This window comes from Poecile atricapillus, chromosome 1 (assembly GCF_030490865.1).
Source record: "Poecile atricapillus isolate bPoeAtr1 chromosome 1, bPoeAtr1.hap1, whole genome shotgun sequence".
Classification (NCBI taxonomy): domain Eukaryota; kingdom Metazoa; phylum Chordata; class Aves; order Passeriformes; family Paridae; genus Poecile; species Poecile atricapillus.
In genome coordinates, this window is record NC_081249.1 from 64,006,186 (window position 1) to 64,033,157 (window position 26,972).

The following is a 26,972-nucleotide window of genomic DNA, read 5'->3' on the forward strand; positions in this document are numbered from 1 at the left end:
GCTGGGCCGGGAGCGCCTCGCCGCCAGGGGCGCGGGCTGCCCTCGCTCGGCGCCCGCCGCCGCCCCGCGCCCGCTGACAGCCGCCCGCAGCCGCCATTTAACCCTCCTGCCGCCGCCGCCGCCGGGCAGTGAGCGCCCGCCCGCCGCCCCGGGAAGCGCCGGCGGCGTCTCCTCCACGGGAAGGACCGCGCTCTATCCCCGACTCGCCGGCCGCTCCGCCCGCAGCGTGGAGGTGAGCGCGGGGCGGGCAGAGGGGGAGCCGAGCCCGGGGGTCCCGGGGCGCGGGCAGGTCGCTGGGTGCCGAGGGATGGGGCGATGTGGAGTCCGGGCTGCCCCGGGCTCGGAGCCGGCCGGGGGGCGGCCGTCGGCGCGGAGCCGGCGGTCACGGGCGGGGAGAGCCGTCGGTCGGATCGAGCGGTGCCGCGGGATCGCGCCGTGATCGCCGTGACGCGCGGTCCTGGAGGAGTTGTAAAACACCCATGTGCCGGCAGGTCCCGCGTTTGCCCCTGCCCGGGTATTCTCTGTGGTCGCCTCTGCCCCGGAGGCAGCGGCCGTCCCGCCCGGAGCCACGGTGCTCCAGCGCTCTCCAAGTGCCGGGAGCATCGGCACCGGGAGCGACTGCCCGGGTTCTTCACCCGAGTCCCTAATAGGTAGGAATAATTTTAGTGGTTTTTAGCATGTTTGGTGATTTCAATTTTATATCAGTCACTAGAGCGGTCAAAACCGTGTGAGTACACAGCAAGCCCAGTGTAAAGTGTAGGAGGCAGCTTCCCAATTCTCTTTTTAATGCTGATACTTCATGGTATTATGGACCTGCTTCTGTATTAAACTTCTGATTGTATCAGAAGTACATATGTAGCTGTGCCATCTATGTTCTCCGTACGGTGAGCTTCATTATAAACTCCACCAAAAGGGAAATTCGAAGAACAGTGGGCAGTATATATATATTTTTTAAAGAAACTCTGAAGGAGGAAGGAAAGAATGGATGACTGTATTCCTTCCCCTATACTATAAGCTCTCATCTAATGTATTTAATTCTTTGCATTCTTTACTTATTATTGCTCGAACACCTCCCCAAATTTCTTTATGCTTAATAAACTTATTTTCACTGTACATTTTCCACAGTAAATATCATCCCTATGCTATATCTATTGTAAGCCCTTCGGTTTCAAAGGACAGATGTTGCTGGCCAGCTTGCTCTTGAATTGCTATGTCAATATCAAAAGGAGCTGAGAAATACCAGGATTTTGTGAGATTTGATCCCAAGTATTAATGAAAATACGCTTTATCAGCTAATTATTGTTTATTTCTTGCACATGCAGGATCTGGTGCTGTCAGTTTCAGCCTAGTGAATTTAGATGAATAATTTTAATAAAGTCATTATCTGATAACAATGTAAAATTGTTGGATGTGTAAATAAGCCTGAAAGATGCCTTTGAGGATGTCAGCTCCAGCCCCCTGCTGTGGCAGACATCACATAGACACTTTCCTGGCTAAACTCAGTATCTTCCGAGAAGTGGCATATTTTTGGCCCTGACCACTCTGGCTGGTCAGCAGTGATTAGATTTTGATAAAATGTGATGCATAGTTGAGGCAGTCTCTCTTTACTGTCAAAGCGGAGAGATTATATGGGAGGTTCTGAAATTCCCAGCAGGTGGTAACATTTCAATAGCTGCCTAATCCCATTGCAATAAGCACATGATGGTTGAAAATAATTAATCTTTTTTCCAACATACAGATAAAATATGAAGAAAACCTTAAATTTGAGGAAATGCTGCAGATAAGCATTTTGTTTTGCTGTTAGTGCTGCTTGTGAAATGTGGGGAGGATTTAGGGACTTTCAGGCTTTTCTGTCTGTAGACTATTTTGCCATCAGCCTTTCATACATAGCCAGAACTGTGCAGATTTTGGGTTGCAAATACAACTGAAAAATGTTTACTAGTGAACAGCTATAAAGGATTTTTTTTTTCTCCCTAATTGCAATAAATATCCAGACCCTGGCTGGTTGCTGGGTCCATCAGAGGTGCCTGGAGTAGGTGCTGCTGCCAGGGGCAATGCTTGGGGCAGGGGCAGGTTGGTTCCAAGAGGATCCCTCCTCAGCCTGACACCATACCACCCACGCACACACCCACTCCTTCCCCAAGCCCTTCTCCCACCTAGCACTCATGTGTGCCCTAAGTCAGGGGGGGCTTCTGTGCCATGGCTGTGTCCACCTTCACCTGCAGCTGTGGGGCTGGTGGGACAAGGAGAGAGCAGGGCTGTGCTCAGAGGAGAGAGAAGCAAGGCCAGGCCTGTTACTGAAGGAGGATGGGAGCTAGGGCAGGGGAGGCCTCAGCTCTTGGTGGGGATTTGCAAAGAGGAAGAGGTCTGAGGGTACGTGTGGGAAATATGGGATCCATCAGTGGCACTTGCTTTGCATGAATGAGGCTCCAGAGCACAGAGGTTTTGAGTCCCACGGATTTGTGTTCTCATTAAACTCCACGCTTGGTCTTGGAGTGTCTGATTAATTCCCGAATGCCCTTTCTTAACTACAAGGCTTATTTGCCTCTCATCTCCCTAACTCAGGGGGAGTAGGTACTGCATGCTGTGCTGTTGCAGTTGGTGAAGGTAGTAACTGATAAATCAGCAGGTGACAGCTCTCAGAAGAGGTGGCTGGTGTCTGAAATGTCGTGTCTGTGCTGCAGCCTTGGATACTACTGCAAAAATACTAGGAATCATAAATCCAGTTGGTTTGGTTAGTTTGGTTTATTTTAGGGTTTTTTTGTAAAACCAGAATTACCCCAATACACTTTATGGTTCTAACGATGTAGGGAAATAGGGACATTTAAAAAATAGATTAATACAAGTGATTGTAATAGGCAGTATTATAGCCTATTCTGTTACTTATTTGCAAAAAATATTCTAAGTACAATTTCAAATTTCACATCCAGCTCTTATATGGTTTGTGACACTGTGGTGCCTGCAAACCTCACAGCTAATGAGGATTTATTCTTGTAGCCCCCATACCAGATGGGGGGATAGAGTCTCCAGTGGCGAGCTGTGCCACAGGAAAGCTGAGAGATGTGACCAAGATAGCACAGGAAATCTGCTGCAGAGCACGGACTCAAAGTTTTCCCGTGTCATTTGCGTTGCACACAAGCCTCTTGGTCTTCACTTCCGAAGTGCTTTATCGCTTATGCCCTCCTCATCTGTCATTTCAAATTCCCTTTGGAGAGGAAGTCTTCCACTTCCAATCAGGCCATTACACTGTCTCTTGGAAGAAGAAAGCATCTTTTTATGTTGCTATGCTTCTGCTGCATTTTGCACAATGGGGCCTCAGTTCATGCTTGTCCACAAGAGCAATAAATTTAAAAAGCCAATTATTTGAAGTCTGATAGCCTTCTCCATTCCATCATTTTTCATCTCATTAAGTTAATGAACTTGAGGTAGATCTGAATAGAGTAGAAACCATTTAAATGTAATGTCTGCTTCAAAAAGCAAAATTTTATGTGAGTGTGAGAAGAGGAAAAATATTTGAGCAGGAGGCAAATATATGGAGTATTTGGAAGAAGACCTAAAAATGAGAAGAAGTCTAGAAAAAAATTGGCTTAGAGAAGACAGAGAGGAGAGGGGAAAATTCTGAGCTGAGCTTAGAGGTGTAAGCCCTGTCTGAAACTGAGATGAGGCAAAAGGAAGGAAAAGTGAAGGAGGGGGAGAGGAGCAAACCTGTGCAGAAAGAGAGGAGTATGGAGATACTACTACACCAGAAATGGGCTGGCAATCCTTGCACTTAGAGTTGCTGTTGGAATTCAGCTAGCAAAGGTGCAAAAGCTCAGGGAGGCTTCATGGGGCACTTTAATTGGAGCTTTGTTCAAAGGCAGGGCTGCACTGCAGCCGGTAGCCTGAAGTAGCTCTATGTGTGCGAGGTGGGAGGGCTCCCGCTGCAATCCAGTTGCTGCAGAGGCGTGCAGAGGGTGAAGTAGCCCCGGGCTAGGCTTCCAGAGGTACCAGATCTCACTAATTGGAAGTTAGTTTTGGTACAGTTTCAAATACTCGAATTCTAGCCTGGGTGTTACCCGCACTGCACGCCGGAATATTTTCCCAAGCGAGCCAAGATAACGCAGAAGGAAGGGTGAGAGGGAAGGAGGTTTTGGTGTGACGAATGATTGATGTTACCGAAACAGCCAAGGGCTCTGGCGCTGGGCTCCATCCACGGGCTTGGTTAGAAAGAGTATCTCTCCTGAAAAGTCTTTACTATAAATACAGAGTGTGAAAGATGGGGTGGAAAGGAGGGGAGCAGATTAACGCTGCAGTTTGCTGACATTATGTCTGGCAGTGGCAGGAATCGGAAGAGAAGTCGGGTCTGGTCCCTATGCCTCCCGCTGGCACCCTGTCTCATGAACCACGCTGCTTTTTCCTCGGTTGGGCTGATGTGCAAATTAAGATGTACGGCAACTACCTCAAGAGTGCTCTCCTACACAGGCTTTTTTTCTTTTTTCCTGAGCATTTATTCTCTTTTCCACAGCTTTATTTCCTCTGTGCAGTGTGTCGCTCATTAGGCTGAGATTAGGATTATTTGAATTTCATCTATCAGTGTGTGACTTTCTGAAAGAAGTATTTTTAAAAGCCATTTGAAGAATCTGTGTCTAGGAAAGCTAGGAATGGAAAGGACCCATTAAAGTCATCCAGCACAATCACGACAGTGGCACACTAATCAATTTTCCCCCACTTTATTTTAGAGCAGTTTGCAGCAATGCCACATATCTTCTGTTTTCTTTGAGCAGTTAATGCTAGAGGCCAAAACATCTATCACAATTATTTTTTTTAAGTGAAGCCTGCTTTTTCTTCTTTGGACTGCTTTGATTCCTTGTTTCGATTAACTGATTAGTGATCAATAACGATACAGGCAAGGAATGATGTTCCTGCTGTGATGCTGCGCCTGCTGCCGGCAGCCGGGGGAGTTCGGGAGCGGCTGTCCCTGGAGGCAGGCTGGCTCCCCACCGCCCTCCGTCAGCAGCCGCCCCTCTCCTGAGGCACGAGGTTTGTCTTCCTGTAATTTACAGCGTATCAAGTGAAATTGAGGGTGGTGGCGGTATCACTGGCCCTATCTAATGCTTTCTGGAGCCTTGTCAAGTTCCTGGGCCAGATGATGATTATTCCTTTCAGATATGTGCAGCTATTATTGTAATGGGCTTTTACTGAGCAAGGCTGTGCTGCTAGTCTCTTCTTAGAAATTGTTCTCTCCAGCCACTTGGCACAGAGAGCAGTTCAAAAAGCTTTCAAGTAACATGTCTGCTGCCTCTTAGTTCAACAAGACAAGCAGTGTAATTGTTGAAATATCTTATTTGTGATTCCTAAAGACATACGTGATCTTTGCCGTACTTAGTTCCTATGTTTTATCATTATCCTCCAGAGTTTGGTCACTCCTAGCTTCTGCCTGCTCCAGTGCCAGCTTTTTCTCATAAAATTAGGTTGTAAACTTGATGGATCAAGACCTTTCTTGCGTGTTTGTGAGATGGTAAGCATAGTGACTGACCTACAGGTGCTCCTGTGAAACACAGGAGAGCAATTCTTATATTTTGAAATGGCTTTTAAGTAGAATTTCTTTTTAATTCCCTCCTACTTAAGCTTCTGAAGGAAACTGTTTTTTTTTGCTGCTATCATTGTGCTTTCAACCTATTTTATCTAATTGTTGCAAGACTCATAAGGACTAGTTTAAGCCACACGGACATACAACTGGGAAACTTGGCAAAAGAAGTCTATTTCTATTGGCTCAGCAAATGCTGTAGTGAATGTAAACTTAAAAAATTATGGAGGAAAAGGTGGAAGTTAGCACCTTCTCCATCTGAGCAGTTGGAATGATATAAAAGGCAGTTACAGATCTTTTATAAATCTGGTAAGATCACTAAGTGTATTACTAGACCTGAATAACAGAGGAGTTCGATGACCGAAAAAGCACTTTGCTGCTGAGCTGCTTTTGTACTTGAAAGCAGCTGACAAAGGATATGAATTGTGTACCAGCAATAAATCTCCAATATTGTTATGTGCTGAGCTCAACATTATATTTTGTATAAAATACTCATTATTTTGCTATTGTGAGCCTTGGTTATAATATAAGATATCCACAGCAGCAGTTCCTGCAGTGCAAAGATAAAATTGTTGTTATCTGTCTTTGTTGTTCTGGCTCAGGAGCTGCATTTCAGGATGGAAAAGTATTGTACAGTGAGTTGCAGCTGTGCTTATTCAGATGCATTGATACAGTGTTAATGATTATTAAGTAAATGAGAGAAATGTTAATTAATAGTTTTTTAATACTTTTTAAACTTATTATCAGTATGTCTTGTATTGAAGCAAAGTTGACACAGCTGTGATTTTTTAACTTTTAGGTGTTCTTGGAAAACGTGCTAGCACTTTGGAGCTGAAAAGGGACATGAGGAGTAAAAGGACCCCGGATCTCACTGGTCAGAATGAAACAGATGTTGAAAGATTTTTCAAATCTGTTGTTAGTAGTGCTCTGTGACTATGGTGAGTATTAGAGCTGTCAGGGAAAACTGTGATGTGCATTCACAAGGTGGTTTTGAATGGTGATGTTTCCAGGTGATCTGTGGAAATGAAATGCTACAGAAGCCACCACTGATAGGCACAGAATTTAGTCTAGATCTTATTCAGTAGTTTGGGGGAAAATGGAACTTGCATAAACTGCCCCTTTAGATAAGTGTCAGGACCCTTTCCTGCTGTAAATTAGCTCAGAGAAATAAACGGGATAAATGAACACATTTCCATGAGAATCAAGGGACTGTCTGTGCTAGAAGTAGTAACTGGAACTGCTCTCTTGTAAGACAAATATTTCATAATATTTAATAGATATCATGGAAGGTAGGCCTGGTTTAGGTAGCCATAGTAGGATGGGTGGAAATGTGCACGGAACTACCTATTTCTCTCCATTACTAGGAAAGGAGCCTGGGCGGTTGGCTCATATGTGAGCATCTACAGTACAGCCAACCTCCTATGGCTGAGTGAGCCCCCATCTGATGGATCTAAGCTGCCACCCAGAGAACCTTTGAGTACAACAAAGGTGTTCTTTCCTTTGATATGAGAAGCCAAAGGATGATGTTCATACTCATTCAATCTTAGTCACATAAAATTAGGCAGTCTTGTTTGAGTAGTCCATGCACAAATCCATACTTATTGAAAGCAGCTCTTACCCATCTGCAGCTGAGATGTGTAGAACGAAAAAGCACCTCCTTCTCACCATCAGCTGCCAAGGAGGGAAGTTAGACATCCAAGTTCAAGTCAGAAACCTTCAAAATGTCTGCAAGATGGAAGGCATCATATGTATGGTGTCTTATCCTTTCCAAAAATATACTAAGTAGGAAGTAGGTTTCCAAATTACTTTCTTATTGCAGAGTAAATTAGAAATTCTGAAAATGGGACTCTTAATTCCTAAGTAACTGGTATGTTTTAGAAAATTTCATTCCTTGTTTAAAAGCCAGCGTTGTTCTGACAGCTGCAGTACGTTGTCAAACCATGCTGAAGGATTAAGCTGTGCACTGCAGAAGTAAGTACAACATGGAAAACATGGGAAAAGGAGTGGTTAATCCCTACTTACAGAATGAGCTGTTTGATGCAAGACAACATCAAACAGCTGAAGATGTCTTACAAAAGAGAGAAATGGACAAAAACATACACAGTTTGCTGTCCTTGTATAAGTGAGAAAAATCTGATTATAAGTAATGACTGAACAGTAAGTACGCTACCCTTTCCTCTGTGAATCTTTCATCTCTGCTGCAGAACAAAGGATCCCAAAAAGATGTGGAGAACCTAGAATTTCTATCTTTTAGATGAATTTGGTTCTAGCAGAAGTAAAGACCCTTGTCTATGGCTTTCTGTAACATTTCTTCTTTTAATAAGACAGCTAACCAGCCCAGGTAGATACCTTGTACTGAGTAGGTAATACCGTGAAGGTGAGTATTAAATTCACTGGAGCCAGGACGTGAGATGAATGATTACAATATCCACTGGTTCTAGGTGAGCCAGTCCTGTAGACATTCACAGCTGGTTGACTCAGAGGTAAAAGCTATTATTCATGAACTTTACAGAGCGTGGCACAGCAAGTAATTACAATGTGCAGTTAATGAGCTAAATCTCTGCTGCAAACTTTAGGTGCATCAACAGTTTGCATCAACTTTCACCTTATTTCCAGTTAAAGGGCAGCCCATAATTCAGAAAATTGCTTCCAAACAGTTCTGCATATTCATATCTTTGAATATTACTATGTACATCGATTTTAGATAACTATTTCACTTACATAATTCTGTTTCAGGCAAGACTATTTTTTAAGTGATCCAGTATGCTCTGGAAAATTACTGAAGTGCTATAAAAAGCCCTAATATCCAACTAAACTGTATTCTCATTTCTTATCAGTTTTACTGATGTTTTTGTTCTACTTAGCTCTGTGTTACTGATGGATGACAAGCTAACAGCACAACCCAAGTTGCCTTAAAAACACTTAAAAATAAATAACTATCTGAATAGCACCCTCAAGAAATTCTTCTTGGTCTTCAGTGAAAGCAAGGACTTTTCTTTTAAAGTGTGAATTCTTACAAAGACTCCTCTGGCAGGTTGTTGGTACCACAGCCAGACTTCTTTCAATGGGAGACCATTGTAATGACAACGAAAATGATACAAATCCATTGAAAGATGCCCCTGACTGGCTGTCCAATTGTTTGGGACCAAGCTTTGGCACATGGCAGAGTCATGGGTACGTAGTAGGCTGGAGGGCAGCTGAAGGAGCTTGCAGTGGAAGCTGTCTCCTTCTAACTGGTGTCTGTCAGAGCATTGTGAAAAACTGCTGCGTGGGCTGTCCAAATGTGCAAAGTTGTTTTTTACCAATCTGGGGGAAAGGATGCTGTGAACTGGGGTGCACCAGCCAGATCTCTGCAGTGCTGTAACAGCATCTTCCAGTAATGGTCACTTTCTTCACTTCCTGAGTCATCTGCACTTAGGGTTGAGGGACTGCTCCACACCAGTCCCCTGCCCTCCCTCCTGTCCTTCCTCCCAACATACAGAGTGGTATTACTTCTTGTCTCAGCCATTCCAAAAAAAAGCAGTGCAAGAGGGTCAAGACAGTTGTAAAAGAGACTAAGGACAATAAAGCAGTAGGTACAAACATCAGTGCTTTTCATTACTATTGCTTGACTGTTTTTGTTGTAAGTTTACAGCTTAAAATTGAAATTTTTCATGCTGGGTTTTTGCCACAGTCTGATTTCCTTTCCTTTAATGTTTCAGCTACATTGAATCTAGCTGATTACCATATAGAGAAATTCATCATTTTGCCCACTATCAAAGAAGCAAAACCCCAGCAACTTACAGCTATTTCACTGGGAAACTCTAACACAGCTGTGGGAACTTCTTTGTTATAGTGCTCACAGTGGCCGGGGACATGGTTTCTGCCGTCCTTACAAAGACTTGCCTAGATCTGGTCCAGATCTAAATCCTTGCAGATGACTTAGCAATGAGATTTTCTGAAGGGTCAAGTGTGCCCCAACTCCTGCTGGCTCCTCTCGCCAGCCCCATACAACACTGTGTATGCTCCAGCCCAGGGCAAGAATTCTCCAACATTATTGGACACAAAAGTTAATTGTCCTGTGCTCCCTGATGGAATGCTAGCACTGAGCAAGGAAAGTGGGAATGTGCTGGAGTTAATCGCAGGCCCAAGGAAGAGCAGAAGATAAAAGACCTATAAGGTAAAGAGATGAAGGCAGGAATTTGAAGAACTGTGGTAACAGCAATGGAGTTAGGCTAGTACCCAAGAGATACTGAAAGTAGATGGCCGTAGAAACAGGACTGTAAAATATGGGCAGGCACACGTGATGGAGCCAAAGCATGAAGAGCAAGGAGAATGTGTTGCTGGGCAGTTCAGGGAGACATTTTTCGCAGGTGTTTAGGGTCTGTCTCTTACTTTCTGGGTGTCCAAGTTCAGATCAGGTTTGCTTCGGTGCCATGTGCTCACCACAGCTGCGATGAATGGGGTCCTGCTTTGGATGTCTTAAGGACCATTGTATTTGAAATCAGGTCCTGGCTCTCACAGGGCACCATAATTAGTTGGTACTTGACAGTTTTTATCTTCATGCCTGTGCCTTGGTTCCTAACACACTAAACAAGAATAGTGACCTCCTCTCATTTTTCAGGGATTTTAGAAGGAAAAAGTCATTAATATTTCTAATGCACTACAATAAAAGGACAATAGAAGAGTCCATAGGGGAAATGAATAATTCCGTGTTATCAAGACAGATTTTGGACAGTGTGCAGTCAATAATACATAGGACCACCAACAGAAGCATGAGAACAAAAGAACCCGCTGGTAATGAGCACCGTCCATCTGCCAAATGAAGCAGTGTCTTGTGGAAATGCTAATGAAAGGCTTGAGCCCATACATGTAAGGGTATAGGTACAATTTATATGTGTAAGGCTGTGTGTGCCACCTTTACTCAGACTATGTATGTGGTTGGAGCTGGTTGTTTTAAGGACATGTTATAGCTGGTGGCAAGTAATAGACTCTTTTTTTTCTAGTGCACGCTGCACCCCACCCAGATGTAAATGTCTATATCCAGTCAGATGAATTTCTTCCTGAAAGTTTTTCCTGCTGAGAAGAAAGCGAATCCAAGTTGACTAACTCAAATTGAAGCTTAGAGTAGTAGGCGTCTAATATGATGTGAGATGAGTCCTGCTACTCCTGACTGCTGAGTGCTTGCCTTGGCAGTTGCAGTGTTTTTCCAGCAAAGCTTTCTTTGAGGTAATCTTAAGACATATGTAACAGATTTAACAAGTCAAAGTATTGTTAGTTGATACTACTTATGAAAGGATTGCTTTAACTGAAGTTTTACACTTCAGTGGCAGCTTCCATCCAAGACTCAGAAGTCTTTCCCCAGACAATTAATTAAATAAAGATGTCTCACAGCACATTCTCTATCTGGAATAGATGTATGCAATTCTGATTCTTCAGATAACCTTTCTGTGTCTGAAATCCTTCAGGTTCAAGCAACGCAGAGAAGGTAGTTGAGCTAAGAACGGAAATGTGATCTTCCCAATTTATTGCTTTAGATATCATCGCTAGTTACAGCATGTCTCAGGATAATTTGGCAACTTGCACAAACATGGTCATGCAAGAGGTGAATTTGAAAAGACTGCGCCATTTATAATGAAATGATGTCATTTAGGCATGTTGCACCACATCTGAGACAAGAAAAGTGCTGCAGTCACCATCACTGTTATTTTCAGCTCTTTCACTCAAGTGTCTGCGATGCAAATGAGCAAAATGAAAGATTCATAAGACAGAGCAAGAGAAAAGGCTTCAAAAAGCATCATGCAGACTTCTTATTCTATTTAACTTGGGGGACATTTTTCATCTATCTGTATAAGAAACCACTGTCCTTTTTTTGTTAAATTATGGCTGAAGCTGAAAAACAGCTGGCCTCTGTGCTGTTTAAAAATCTCCAAGTGAAAGAAGTTGAAGAGTTTGAGAATCTATTCTGATAAAATCAGTTTTCTGTTAATCTTTTGGGTGACTTGTGGTTTGCTTTAAAATACTGGTTTTTACCTTCCTGAATGTGTTACTGCAGTGGATTTTGAGCTGCTCCAAATCACATCCCTGCACAGAATAGAGCTGTTGAACTCTAACTGCTATTGCTAGGACCTTTTCTTTTTTTTTGTGATCTGGTTCATGTGAAACAGATTGAGAACCGCTTTTAATATCCATTTTTAAAATACTTGTTTTCTTCTAGAGGAAGAAAAACTTGTCTGTTTCTTAATACTGTTGTGGAACTTTTCCTTTCAGTTCTCGGCGAAGTGGAGTATCTCCTGTTGGAGCACCCGGATCATGTAGCCTTCAGCAATGACACAGTGTCTGTGGAATATCAGTACTACAGTGGTGGTAATGTGACAGCAGAGCATGTGTCCATCCTTTTGCTGGATGCCAGCACCAGTGAGATAATTGCAAGAAAACAGCTTCCAGCAAATCAGTCCCAGGGGACGGTGGTGTTTGAGTGTTACCATTTCAAGAGTGCTGGTGATTTCTTGTTCAGAATGGTCTCTCCCAGTGACAACAGCAGTGCTGCCCAGTGGAGCAGAAGCAGCATGTCCACCCTCCGTGTGGAATGGCCTGTATTTCACATTGATTTGAACAGGAGTTCAGAGGTGCTTGGGAACTCCCTTAAGGTTGGACTTTTTACAAATGAGCAGTTATGTGCCATGAACAAGACTGTGGTATCACTGGATGTGATATTCACCAGCACCCTTTATGAATTCAGAAGAGTAAGCTCTGATGAAACTCTGGGCATTAGAACTAGCAAAGGAATCCCCCTGTCTAGGTCCCAGTGGGTAGAGTTTGATTGCCCACCCATTGGTCAAGAAATATACATCACAGTGTTACTGAAATCATTAGAAACACATTCCATCATCGCCTCCATAGGACCTGTAGATCTCCTCCACAAATTTGGATACAGACTGGTTGTGGCAGCAGAAGACACATGCAAAACTTTGGTTCAGGTTTTTGTAATCTCTCCACCGTGCACTTCTATCAGTGGAAAAATAGTTGTTTATAAAGAGGCTCTCAAGCATCCGAGTCAAAGAACAACTTGGCTGTATGAAAACATCCTTCACCCAGGAGACAACAGAACAGAATTTAACTGCACTTTGTTTGATGTGGGGAAGAACAAATACTGCTTTGACCTCCTCCATTTCTCAAACCGAAGCTACTTTCCAGCAAGAGTTAAGGAGTGTATGCTGATCCAAAGGAATATAGGTTTGTACTGAGGTTTTTCCTCTTTTTGCCAAAATCAGCACTCTTCCCAGGCAATGTGGGTAATGATTTTGGGTCTCCTGCACCAGACAAAATATTTGTAATATTATATGCAAGGGGGAACAAGATAGACTGTTATATAGAGGAATACACAAGGAGATTTGATAACAAGTACCACTGTGTCGCTCTATTAGGAACGGTGAGAAGAACGACACAGACTCTCTTGGGAGTCAATCGGGAGAATTTCTCCCAGTTTATTGCTTCAGATCTTTTTTATAGACCTATACGTGAAAAGTACAGAAAATAAACTCTTATTGGCTAGTAAACTAACACATCACCATCATTGGTCAGTGGGGTACACCACCCCTTGACCTTCTCTTGCAAGAAAACAAGGAACAGACAAACAGCACCTGCAAGGCTGTTCTCTGTCTCTGAGGATTGTTTTAATTCCTCCCCATGATTTCCCAGGCCACTTTCTCAGGCAAGACTGAGAAAGTTATGTGGCCTGCAATTTCCACAGGCACCGTGCTCTCTATTTCAGAGTTAGCATCCATACCAGTGTGGTAGTTCAAGGCTGCACTAAGTCAACACTAGGTACCAGCTAAAACCACTTAGGACATTCTGAATGATGTATCTATCTAGTCAGGCTGAAAATTAAACTTGCCCTTCTCAGTGAGGTAAGAAGCTACTGCAGTAGATCTGGAGACTCTAAAGGTAGGATTAGTTTTACCTGCATCTAAGTGTCTAAAAGCCGGGGGCCCAACATTAAGTAGTTGTGTTGCTTTTTAGTTGAGGGGCATCTTGCAAGGTTGATTCATGGGTGTTGAACATACTGGGGCTGAATCCTCACAGGGGTGTCTTTTTCTCTACCCATTTGGTGTAGAAGTTTAGAGCCCTACCTGTTAGATGCACAAACTGTGGTGAGATGAGTCAGGATTTGGCTACAGTGAAAGGCACAGCTGTGTCATTTGGACAGCTGGTGGGTTTTCTGAGCAGTGTTTTGAGCTGCGTCTGTTGCTTAGAACAGACCAGGGTGCATTTTCTGACCCATGAGGCTTTCTGGCAGATCATGAGCTGTATTCATATAGCCAAACCTTTCCTTATAGAAAAGATTAGAATAGTACAGTCTGCTGACTGGGAACAGTTGGTGGTCCATATAATCCTTTGGAGCATGATTAGGCATGGTCTGAGAGAGTGCTGGTTGGCAGAAACCAAAACCATGTATATGTTATAGAGCTATAGCATTAGAAGTAACAGTCCATGGTTTGACAGTCTGCAAACCACGGTGGCATGGCAGAGGAAATGGATGAGCCAAATACCCTTCTCATCACTCATTTGTGGAAGGCAGCCACAGAGAGGGATGGGCTGTATGTGCACAAGGGAATTGGGATTGGGTTGGGTTAGGTTGCATTGCCTAAAGGAAAATGTTCTCATTTGAAGCAGGCTTGTGTCTATAGGTAATGAATTAATCTTTTCCAGCTGCACACTTCAAAGAGTTGGGATTGAAAGGTTTAAGGTGTGCATCATTTTCCTCACCTCCCCACCTTGGTTCCCCTGAAAAGAAAGTGCAGGAACTCTAGCCAAAAAATGGCCATTGCATGTCATGGACAGGTATCTGAGAAGGATCATGAGGAGACCAGGAGTGTAGGACATACTCCAGGGCACACAGTCCCAGACACAACCTACCTTAATGAGGTTCCTAGCATCATGTGGTCTTACTTTGTGCTACTTCACAAATTCTTATAATAATTGTTAGCTATTTAATTAACTCTCTGTACTAAAAATGACCTCTATTTTCAACACATGCCAAACTCAGTGCATAGTTCTCTTCATCTTAACTTTCCATCTGCATTCTCTCTTGGCACTCCCTCTCTTCCTCTGGCATAAGAAAGTCTATCTAAAAATGAAAGCATATTATTTTCTTAATGGAGGTAATTCTCAAGGAAAAAGGAAGAGAGAATTCTGTTTTTTTATCTGTACCTGGGTGGTATGTTACACTGATAAGATCTAGATAATTACCCTCACAGATAAATCACCAGCATATGATATAGGTATGATTCTGTGCCCAGTATTTAACTGTTTTAATTTATGAGATCTATATTAAGCAATGGTTTCCTGCAGTCTGCTCTGTCTCCCTGGATTCCTCAGTAGCCCCATCCTAACAACCACATTCGAAAGAATCAGGCTATGCCTCTTGAAGAGCAGAGTTAGGTCAATAGCTGTCAAGTTAAGAGTATCACATCCACAAAGCCGATGAAAGCGAAGCCACACCATGTAGTCGTAAATAAAATGTCAACCTGAAATTAATTAGACTGCAGCACGTCTGACTTTGTGCCTGTATCTGTGAGACTTCAAAGCCTGCAGGCAGCATTTGAAAGGAGCAGGGTGTTCTGGGAGGGGCACATCAGCCTGAAGCCACGACAGAGCAAACCTGCACTGTCTGTGATGGCCATCAGTCTGCTGGCTCCTTCTGAAGGAGCTCCCCTGAGCCCCCTCACCCTGCTGCCGGCACTTGAGGTGCCCTGCTTATGGCAGACCCCTGATAGCTGTTTGTGCAAAGCATGCGACTGCTGCAGAACAGGTGTGTCTCAAGTCTCCTAATTTCTGCTCTGGACTTAATGAAGTTTAAGGCAAGGAGAGGTGATAAATCTCTAGTCTGGGCTTCTGTGCAATGTGGGCCATCATTTTTCATTCAGTTACCCTGGTGTTGAGCCCCACAGCTAGTCTTTGCATCTGACTACCGTTTCCCTACCCTTCCCAGAGAGTTATCCAGTCTTGTACTTGGAGACACCACAAAACAGACTTTTTGGTATTTTCTCTCAATACTATGCTCTGATTTATTCATTTGAAAAGGGAAACTCTATGTGTTTCATAACTAAAGCTAATCTAGCTTCATCCTCTGATAACTAAATTTTACTCTGCTGCTTTCTAATAGCTGTTTCCTCTCTACTGTCTTTGCCTCACAAAGACATTTACACATCCAGGTCATCTCACATCTATGAGATTTTCTCAGTGTTCTTTTTTAACAAGCTGAAAAGATTGAGTCTTTAATTGGAAGGCATTTTCTTCAGGATTTTATTAATTTACTGATTCTGTTTGACTCCCTTTCTGTTATTTTAAACACTCATGTTTATTTGACAACCAGGGTACCGGCTTTGTGTGCTGTGTTCACACATCCTTCTCACTGATGCTGCTTGATCAGTAGCACCCTCCCTACCCCTACCTCTGCTTTCATTCCATTGATTGCATTATGCAATTTTCCATAACTTTTTCCCTGTATACTCCTCTTGAGCTATTTCAGTATGGAGTCTACCGTGCAGGAGATGCAATTTTCATTCCTTCTTCCTACATTTTTCACTTTGCTGATTTAGGATCTATTTTCCTTTAATTATCCTAAGTTAGCAAGTACCCTATGTTGTTCCATACAGCTGCACTCTTTGCTTATGTCATTACAGGAGTGACATATTTTGTCAGTAATGGTTTATATTTATTTTCATGTCAACTAGGGAAGCACTGAGCCTAATACTAATCCCTTTGGAATCTCTCCAAATGCATTCTCACTCTGATGGTTTTCTGTTGACAGTTGCATATCCAATCTGTCACTCAGCCAGTTCTTACTTCATTTAGCATATGCTCTATTGTTATGAAGCAGAGATATTGTTTTGTAAAAGATCAAAGTTCCTGAATCATTAAAATGATCTTCATCCAAACCACAGATGATGGGATAAAAGATGATTTTGCCATATCTATTTTACATAAATCAGACATGAGTTATATTCCTGATGCTTTGTCAGTCCTCTCTTTACTCCTCACTCAGGCCAAGTTTAGTACAGACTTTTGGAACAGGAATCTCACTTGTGCTTGGAGTAGGAGGGAGAAAGCTCCCAGTGGCCCTGAGTGGGCCAGGTCAGCAGCTCTTTGATTCCAGGCCATCAGCTTCAGAATAAGTGTCACAAAAAAAACTTATGCTATCCAAGACTGTGAATATATCTGTTAAAGGTGGGGAATACATCCATTAATTGTGAGACAGCACTTGTGTAGTTTTCTATAGATCCTAACTGGAGAATCTGTGAAAAAATTAACAGTGAGATGTGAGTCACATCATTCGTCTTGGTGGGCTCTTCACTGTTTCACAGAGGAACATGCAGCTCATTTTTTCCCCAGTGTTTGACTGGATTTTTGGGATGTCTGAGGTAGGAAACTCTGTTAGATCACCTTATCCAGCAGCAGATGCTTTGCAGGCTCATTCTTTTCCATGCTTAATCCTGTGCTTTGCTCATCTGGGATTTAAGTGTCCCCAGCAGTGAGACTTTTGCTCTCATTAGAAGATTGTCCCATGTTCTAGCCTGTATCCTGCTTGAAACATTAAGGACAAGACTGATAATATTAATCAGTAATGCTAAAGCATAGAAAAAGGCACTTTTTTCATATTTCTCGTGTTAACTTTCTTTTCCAGTTCTTAGTTACACTCCAGAGACAAATTTCAACTTTGGTTTGACTTACAGTGAGGTCTCTTGCAGTTGCCTATGCACAAATGAATTTTGTTCATCTGACTTTTGCTAGCTGTCAAAAAAAAGTATTGGGATGTTGGCAGGGCATAATAAATGCAACTGTTGCCTGAAAAGGGAAAGAGGAAGGTATGGGAAGACATTCTGAAGAGAAAAGTGGTCAGTAAGGGAGGAGAGGAGTAAATGGAGCATCTAGAGGTTAGGCAGGGATGTACAATTTCTGTCAAATTTTTGCTTCCTGAACAAAACTGTGTGAATCAGATCTGCTTGTTGGTAGGAAAGTCTGGGAACCAATTAGCTCTGCTGCCTGAATCTGTACCTGGGTTGGGTATTTATTTAAAACAGGCATATGCAGGCAATCTGGCTATGCTAGGGCTGCTTTGTACCCAGTCCACTTTTCCTGTGTCAGTAAATGCTTCATCTCCACACAACAGGAATAAATCAGGTTTTACAGACTCAGCTTCTGGGAAAAAAATATTTTTAGGTTGTGCCTCCCCATTTCTTAACAATGCCTGTTTGTGGGGAAAAGACTCTTAATTTTCCCAGAGTCTAGGATTTCTTTCTTCAAAGGGATCCTTGTCCTTTCATTGTCCAAATTAGTAACCTGTTGGAACATGCCACCATTTCAGTGCACCCAGGCTTCATTTCCATGGAAGGGTGAGAGGTTGTTTTCCAAGTTCTTGTCTGAACACCAATACAATGTGTGTAAATACATTCTCAGGACCTAAAAACTGATTTCAGCTTCCAAAAATATCCTGCAATCCCCTAGGCTAGCATAGATATTTACATGAACCTGTCACTAATTAGTGATTTTGTCCCACACCACTGGCCTGGTTGAAGTGTTTAGGACTGTCATGTGTGTCAGGCTGGAAGGATGATGCTGAGTGTCCCTTGCTGATGGACAGCACTGCATGCACAAAATCTTGTGAACATGGAAATCTGAGGGGAGAAATTTATGCAGAGCAATAATTAACACAGTTAATTGCATTTATCTTTCATGTTGGCAGATCTGCCAACTGTCAGCTATTTCAAAATAACTCATCAGTTAGATGTCTTCACATTGATAATTGATTCCTCAATTGTGTGTGAAGAAACCTCACGCTTATTAGAGCTAGTTTGCAGTTCATACCTTCTGGTTTTTCCCCTGGCACTTTCAATCTGTTTGTCTTAAATGGAGGTTAATAATTTCATTTCCTTGGGGGAGAATAAACTGTGCTTCATTTTCTTTTACATTCTGGTAATTGCAGGGAATTGCAGAGCAAGATGTAGGAGTTTAAATCTCCCATCTTTCATGGGAGCTGGAACATTTCTTGTTCTTCTGCTGTCTGAGGCACATTTCTTAGCCCCAAAGCTATGGGTCCCAAGTGTTTTTGCTAAGGAACTCTATACCTTTTGCCAATGTCCAAGTCAGTGAAAAGTGTCCTGGAGCAATGGGCACATCTTAGGTTTGACGTCAGTGTTGGAAAATTACTCGTCCTAAATATTCGTGTATGTTGAAACCCACAGGCATCAATGTGGAGACTGTTGAGCACCCTCCACTATCACCAGTGTTAGCACTGGAGGCAACCAGAACCTTTCTGAATCTGGCTCTGCATCTGACTTTAATTAACAGAAGTTTAAAGGAGCAAGAAATGTGGAGAGAGGGAAACAAGTTAGCTCATGCACTGGAAATTTTGACAGGAACTCAACAAGCTGCTCACACAAGGAGGCTGTAGGTCTACAAGGAGGTAGGTCCTTCAACTTGCCCCTCTGCAGTGGTGAGGGACATCGTTGGAGTCCTTAATGATCCTGATATGAAGAAAACTGTTGTGAGATCCTATGATATATATGATACTATGATACCATGAAGTCTGTTTGAGAGGCATCAATGAGACCTTGAATGACTATAGATTATGAACATTTTTTCTTCCTGCCCTCAGTAATAGTTTTGCTTGCTAACTGACATGGTTTTGCAAACTGTCCATGGTCTGTACCTTTGTGGGACTCCCTATCCCAACAAATTTCCTCAGTTACCTGCTTCTTGGCATCCTCTGATTCTCTTTTCCCTTGACACCATACATTTGCTCCATATTGCACTTCACTGGGTACTGACATGGCTGCAAACTGAAGGAGGAGTCTGAAAGCTCAGGCTGTCTTTGGGCTCAGCTCCAGAGACAGAGACAGAGAGGTGAAAGCGGAGAGGTGCATGAAGAGCACAAAGTGAAATACAACCTGGGATCTTGGATGTTGCAGTATTGTGATGGAGTTGGTTACAAACAGCCAGGGTAGTCACCAGACATTGTGTGGGCTTAGAATTGCGGCAGCACCAGGGTGTCTTGCCATACCCATCTCTCCTCTGTGGACATCAGGCAGATGTCCTGGGGCATGCAGGCACACAAATGTGTGTATGTGCCCACACATGCACTGCAGCTGTGGCTGGCAGCACAAGTGTAAGCTCAAACTCTGGGCCCCCATCCTGCACCAGGAGGGCAGCCCCACTGGTCCTTTTAGGCTGCTCACATTAATGCTGATGTGCTCACAAAACTGTCCAGGACAGGGCCCAAAGCAGTTACAATTTCATGTTTATTGAAACACAGCTGTATTTATTCTTGTTAGAAACATTTTAAAATAATAAACACTAGGAACAATACTTGAAATCATAAAGCCATTATTAGTCATACAACACTCTCTAGTGCTTTGACACCATTAATTGGTTAAGGGCTCAGGGCATGCTAGCAGCAGTAATAAAATTAAAAATCATGGCTTGTGTTGGCAGTAGCAACACCATAAATTATCTAAAAGAGCAAAGTTTAACCTGGTCTACTTTAAAAAAAAAAATTATTTAGCTGTTTTTCTATTTTATCTGTGAGCGGGGAAATGGAGATAAGTAGTCTGTTGTTCTTCTTTCTGTCAAAGTCAGCTGACACATAGGAGCATCCCCAGGGGTTTTATCTTTTAAGATTGCACCTGAACTCATGCATTAGTTTGGAATTGAAAGTTGTGGCCCTGCCTCAGTGTCACACCTGAGAGATAGGGGCAGGAATGTTCCCATCTTTCTCTCTTTGGCTTCTCACTGCTCTAAAGCTCACATGTGGAGATCACTGGATGAGGATGTTGTCTAAGAAAAAGAGGTATTTTATTACACATTAAAAAATTATAATGTAGTGTTAGAACCTGAGTCTGCCTCCACTTTAAATAAATAAATGAACACGTAAAATTTCATCTTGGGTAAATTGCCTAACCATAAGCAATAAAACAATAGAGAGCTGTAAGTTGTCAGATGAATGATTCAATAATACACTTGTGTGCTGAGAAGAAAATAAAGAGCAAACCAATGTTGCCATTTCATTAGGCCTTGTAGGCTTATCATCCTGTCACAGTCATATAAATATATCAGCAGTAACTGTACTTCAGTCAATCAAGTTATCCTGCTGTAAATGCACTGTTTGTCAGGCAGGAATTGGATGAATATATAAATTACCAGCCCACTTCAAAGATCTGTGGATTCATTTCCTTTTGCTGTTGTTCCAGGCAGAACCTGCCTGCCAGTTGACTGACCACTGTGTTGCTGGCTGACACTGGGGTGAAAAAAGAAAAACAAGTGGAAGCTTTGGCTCATCCCTGGATGCCACTTGCTTTTTTTGTCTTGCTGTTTACATGGTTTTGTTGTTTATTGCTGCTGTTTTTCTCAAAAAGAAGACAAGTGGCTGTGTCTTTAAAGGTAAGGAGACAGACAGTTCCTCATTGCTGTGAGCTTGTGTATTTGTAGAAACGTGGAGCCGGTGGCAGCCCTGGAGCCCATGCAGTGTCACCTGTGGGGACGGCATCCGGGAGCGTTTCCGAGAGTGCCTCACCTCCTCGCCAGCAAAACCAGGCTGCGCTGGATCGCCGAGGGAGACTTCCCTGTGCTCGCTGGAGGAGTGTGTGTGTATGTAGCTTTGCTGTCCTCTTCCTCCAGTCATGTGACTGCCCTGGAAAAAGTGTAAAATGGAAACCTCCCATCTCTCACTCATACTGATTTGGGGGCCAGGAGCCTCTGCATTTGATTGTGGGACACTGGAGATAGGGCTCCAAGGCGTAATATTTCTGAATGCCATGGGTGCAATGGAAGCAGTTTAAAATCTCCAGGATGGTCAGGGAGTGGAGAAGTCCAGAAAGAGAGATACTGGGGCTACCAGAACATGTTCAGTAGTGAAAGCCAAAGACTCCAGTGGAAAGTTAAAGTCAGTTAAAAAAGGGTGCTGGTTCCAGCTGGACCTGTGGTGTTGAGGTTGCCGTTCTGTAAGTTCCTTGAGGTGGCAGTGCCAGGTCTCCCCCTGCTCCAGCCTACCACTGCTGCTGGCCTGTGACAGGGCAGGCTGGCTGTTACTGATAGGTAAGGCTTCAGGAAGCCTTTATAAACCCTTGCCTATTGGTAACAACTGATTGCCTCTCAATAACTATCGGTAACTGCTGGTGAGTGGCAAGTGGGTGAAGATATAGGAGACCTGAGCCTTCTATAAGATGATAGGTGGATTACAGCAGACACATGACCCCCAGTGAGGCTGGATGAGGCTGTGCCAGCACCATAGTTGGGTGCTGACAGCCACTGTTGAGGGGCATGACCTCTTTTAGCAGGGTGCTGGTGCTCAGTCTGTGTAAAACTTCTGCTTCTTGCAAACTCCCTACTGAAAAGGAGTGTCCTGATGCCAAGACCACAGAGACCAGAAAGCAGATTTACAAGCTCCAGTGGCTTTGTGTCCCATAGATGCCACAGGAGGCAGGGATGGGGAAGAAAAGATGCCCAGGAGCTGTGCAGGTCCTAGGATCTCAGACTATAATTGAACAGATATTTTAAGCTATTACAAAGTGACCAATGCCTTATTCCTTGCTTTGGCTGCTTGCAGGCACTTCTTTCTGCTTGCAAAAGTGCAGTGTGTAGAACTGGAATGGAGACAGCTAAAAAATGGACAGTTTAGGGATGTGGGGAGCTGTTTAGCACATGGCCACTGTGGTGCTTGTGCCATTGAAAAGGAAAGGACAGCAGGGGGAGAGAATGTGCAGCTGGAGCAGGAAGAGGGAAGGACTGTTTTTAATGGAAGTGTTAGCTTGAGCCAGCTTCAAGGTGTCTGAGGATGAAGGCCTCAAAAATATACAGGCAGACTAAAATGTGTCGTGGAACAGTGCAGGATATGGGTTGTAGTTAACAAAAGTTTGGGTGAGTGGAAAATACTAAAAATTATATTCCATTAAGCCAGGTATTGCATGTTGTCCGTGTTCATGAAGCACTGGGAATGTTTTAAGAGGTCCTAATGTTTCTTATGACTTGAAAATACTGACCATGTGAGTTTGCTTATTTAGTAAAGCTGTGAGTGAAAGCAGAGAGGAACAACTCAGATGCTTTGGGCCTCCAGCTTAAACCAGCCTGCTGTAGTTATCTTCTCTATGCCAGACTCTCTGAGGCTGCTGTGGGCAGTAACGCAACCACCAAAATGCATTGGGGTTGTTAGTGATTTTCCAAAGTTGCTGTTGAGCTGTGCTATCCCATGCCTCCTGTCTATCTGCTGGAGCAGTATGTCTCTAAGTATATAATTTGGTTTGGCCTCTTGCCAGCCAGTTTCCCTCCCCACCTCCTGAGCTCAGAGAGCAGTCCTGGTGCAGGGAGCTTGCTGGAGGGGGTTACCTGCATGCAGAGCTTGTGCTGAAAACACAATTTGTGTGTGGACCTTGCTTTGCATGCTTGGAGGTGACAGGCCTCTGGTGCTTCTCAGAGGGGTCTCCTCCCGTGCAGGTGTGCAGCTGTAAAAGGTGTATGATGGTTTCCAACCATCCTGTGCATAGACTGTGCACACACCTGTGGCAGTCTGGTTGGACTCAGCAGGTTTGGACAATCCCTGGGTTCCAGTGAGGTCTCTGGGTTAATAAAGAGGGTTTATACATAGAGAGCACAGATGCAAAGGAGCCTGCATCTGCACCCATTGCTGTGGGATCATCTGGAGGAAATACCTCGCTTCTGTCTTGCACATGGTTTCTAATCCTCCTGCTCTCACATGGGGCATCTTCCTTTACAGAACCACAAACATGATTTCATCCTATTGAATCTCAGCTTGCTCAAGAAGTGATTTGACACTGTGTCTTTACAGTGTTCATCCACTGCCTGATCTCAAGCTGGGAGTGTCACCCTCTCCCTTCCCACACCAGCAGTCTGCAGCTTTCGGAAGCAGATGGGTTCTGTTTCCAGCATAACTCTGCAGTCATTAGTCCAGCAGATGGAGCAAATGGCTGAATGAATAAGGCCAGCACGTGGTGCAGGGGCCAATGAGGTGCAGGGAGAAGCAAACCACAGGGACCCAGTCCTGTTCGGAAGCTCGCAGTTCGTTGCTGTTAGCTGTTTATCCCAAACAGTGCAGCACAGTGTGCATTACAAATAGAGAATGGAGTATTCAGAAAATATCAATTAGCAAACACAACTGAGAGAAGGATGAAAAATGAATGAATTGCTCTGCTGCAGTGTTCCTGAACAGAGCACATGCTGGCTCTGCCTCCTTCCCCGAGGTCAGCTTGCTCACTCCCTGCTCAGGTGTCCAGAACAGCAGTGCTCCAGGCTCCGGCACAGGGGCATTGGACTGAATGCAAGTTTTAGAGATTCTCCTATAAGATTCAGCAGGCAGTGGTCTTGTTCTTTAAGCTGGCTTCAAGCTCTCAGAGAGACACAAAGTTACTCCAGTGGCAAGACTTCTTAGAGGATTTGGGATTGTTAGGTAGCCCTGAAATAGGGAAATGGATCTCTTTCCCAGCCCAGCACCCTGCATGCCTGTTCTGTAGCAGCCCGAGACCTTCTAGACTGTGTTCATCAGTGCATTTGTGCATGCTGCCCACCTAACAGCTGCACTACCAGCTTGCTGTTGAATGTGTATTCTCCTGAATTACGGGAAGTACATGGTGTCCAGTTCTTGTTATTCTGCACTCACATTTCCTATTCCTGGACAGTCAGTGTGGTGCAGGCAGGAGCAGCTGCCAAGTCTTACAGCTGACTGACTGTCAGCCTGATGGAAGGTTCTGGATAAAACTAGAGACTAGGGCAGGATTGTTTGGTGATTTAGTTTGAACTCACAACTTCATGGCCAGCTCTTGTCAGCTGCAGCTAATCAGCCTTGTCCTCCAAAAAAATCTTCATGGCTTTGTGGAGCTGATGTCTGACCAGAAGAATTTGGGTAGTGTTAGCAGATACTAAAATTAGCTACTGGACCAGTTTAATCCACTTTCAACCATGCTGTATTCTGCTCAAGATTGCCCCTGAAATTCTTGAGACCTCATTCAAAAAAAGAATTACCAATTTGTAGTTGGTTCAGCCATCTGTAATGGGGTGGAATGGGCAAGTGTGAGGTTTAAACAGGGCTGTGCATAGCTCTGAGATTGTCACGTTACAGGTTAGAATCATAGACTATCTCAAATTGGAAGTGGTCCATAAGGATCATTGAGTCCAACTTCCTTCTCCCCCAGGACTACTAAAGCTAAACCATATGACTGAGAGCATCATCCAGACAGTCAGTGAATTCTGGGCATGATGACTTCCCTAGGGGGCCTATCCCAGTGGCTAATTATCCTCTCAGTGAAGAAGGGTTTGCAGAGTATTCTTCCCTGTTTGAAGTCCCATCTCCAGTCCACAGCAGAAGGGTATCAATAGTAGAATGCTGGAGAAAGAGCAATGGCATTTTCAGTTGAAAGCTTGCTGTGGCATGGGAAGGTTTTTTCTTCTGGGGCTGTGGCACCAGACAGTGGTAAAAGCATCCTCAGAGGACTGCTTAGAAAAGTTACATTGTCTGTCCTGATGCTACCTCTCTCCAAACTCATTTCAATTCTCACACCCACTTAAGCTCTCCCAAAAATAGTTTTAAAATTATACCTGAAGTACTAGCCTGGGTTGAATTATTTTTACCCCCTTGACGACACTTTTCAACAGAGGCTCTAAAAGTACTACATAAAGAGAGGCAAACAGAGTTCCTCCATTTTACAGGAATTTAGGAATACCTTATGGAAATTGCAGAGCAGGAAAAAAATAACTATTACATTTAAAAGGTCTGTGGGAGCCTTGGTTTAAAATAAGTAGATACTTGTGCCAGTATGAAGTCATCAAGTAGTAAGTCATCTCCAATGAGCAAATTTTAATGGCAGACAACTTCCTATACTGTATTAATGGCTTATTTTCCTTGGCAGTGAAGCATCCATCCTCAAATACCAAAATGCTGCTGCCAGTGCAACTCTGACAGATGTGTGTGCTCTTTCTTACAGCTGTCCAGCCTCCCACCCCACCTTCTGTTCAGCCAGGAGAGGACCAGAAAGCAAATAATATAGTTACCATCACAGGTATCTCACTGTGTTTGTTCATCATCTTTGCCACTGTTCTTATCACCCTCTGGAGGAAGCTCTGCAGAGCTCAGAAATGCAGCACCGCTGTCCGACGGAACTCCGTCCATTCCCCTGGCTTCCGGAAAAACTCTGACGAGGAGAACATTTGCCAAGGCAACAAGCAACGGGACAGCTTTGCTGAAGGGGGAGACGCCCCTGTTAACATTCCCCTAACTTACAGGCGAAGCCTCCAATTTGCCCAAGAAGATGATGCCTCTGGAAGTGAAAACTTTCAGCCAAATGCCCAAAAAATAATCCCTCCAATTTTCAGCTACCGCCTGGCACAGCAGCAGCTGAAAGAGATGAAGAAGAAAGGCCTGACAGAGACCACTAAGGTGTACCATGTCTCTCAGAATCCTCTCACGGACACGGTTCTTGGTGCCACCACGATGCTTCCCCTGAGCGGGGAAAACCAAGAGGAGGCAGGAGCAAACAAATTTCGGATCAAATCTCCATTTCTGGAACAGCCAGCCAGTCAGCCCAAGTTCCTGGGAGAAAGCTCTCACCCTAGGCTGGATTTTCCATTCTCACAGGCCAATCCTGCAATGAGCCCTACCCAAACCTTGGTCAGAAGAGGTCATTTCAAGCACCAGGATAACAGGGTGGACTTGCCTGAGAGGGGCTGTCATAGAAACTCACAGTTCAGAAGAACAGCCAGTTTCCATGAAACTAAAAAGGCCAGGCCTTTCAGAGAGAGAAGCATGTCCACTCTCACACCCCGACAGACTCCTCTCTACAACTCCAGGACCAGGACATGGGACCAGGGTCTGGAGGACAGGATACGGCCAAAATCAAGGAACACTAATCCGGCTTGTGAAAAGCTGGATCAGCCCCACAGCACTGTGCTGGCCTGTGAACCACAGGGCCATGGCACAAAGACCCACCACAGGGCAGGGCCCCCGGTGAGGAAGCTGGACCTGATCACGGACCGCCCGCCTGCTGGTCAGGAGAAGGCAGCTGAGAAGCCTGAGCCCAGCCGAAGTAAGAGGGGCCCTTCACCTAACCCTAAAGGTGTGTGGCGGAAAGAAACAGGCCCAAATGGCAAAGATAATTCCCAGAGAGGCCTAAGTGTCAGCCCTGCCCAGTATCGAAGGGACAAGTGCCAGAGCTTCCCCTTGGACCCTGAGTTTGCCTTTTATGACAATTCTACTTTTGGCTTAACGGAGGCAGAGCAGCAGATGATCGACCTCCCTGGGTATTTTGGCTCAAATGAAGAGGATGAAACAAGTACTCTGAGCATTGAGAAGCTGGTGATCTGAGTGACTCATTGCGGTGCTGCAGGAGTGGCGTGCGTGGGAGAGGATCTGCAGGATCAGTTG

At 44.1% G+C, this 26,972-nt stretch overlaps 1 protein-coding gene across 3 annotated transcripts; it reads left to right on the forward strand.

Annotated features, from left to right (window-relative positions):
* On the forward strand, positions 1–26,925 carry THSD1 (thrombospondin type 1 domain containing 1). 3 transcript variants are annotated; one of them, XM_058845929.1, is made up of 6 exons: positions 1–232; positions 4,886–5,019; positions 6,366–6,504; positions 11,816–12,781; positions 21,035–21,193; positions 25,537–26,925. In XM_058845929.1, exons 3-6 carry the CDS (start codon positions 6,447–6,449, stop codon positions 26,910–26,912), a joined length of 2,559 nt encoding a protein of 852 aa, XP_058701912.1. In that variant the 5' UTR covers positions 1–232; positions 4,886–5,019; positions 6,366–6,446; the 3' UTR covers positions 26,913–26,925. The 3 variants fall into 3 exon arrangements, with proteins under 3 accessions (XP_058701912.1, XP_058701903.1, XP_058701916.1); XM_058845920.1 differs by lacking the exon at positions 4,886–5,019; XM_058845933.1 differs by lacking the exons at positions 4,886–5,019; positions 21,035–21,193.
* The last annotated feature ends 47 nt before the right edge of the window (positions 26,926–26,972 follow it).

Coding starts and splice junctions, on each gene's coding strand:
- THSD1 (XM_058845929.1), top strand. CDS start 6,447: ATGAAACAGATGTTGAAAGATTTTTCAAATCTGTTGTTAGTAGTGCTC. Junction 12,782..21,034: donor GCTGATCCAAAGGAATATAG/GTTTGTACTGAG, acceptor GTGTATTTGTAG/AAACGTGGAGCCGGTGGCAG. Junction 21,194..25,536: donor CTCGCTGGAGGAGTGTGTGT/GTATGTAGCTTT, acceptor TCTTTCTTACAG/CTGTCCAGCCTCCCACCCCA.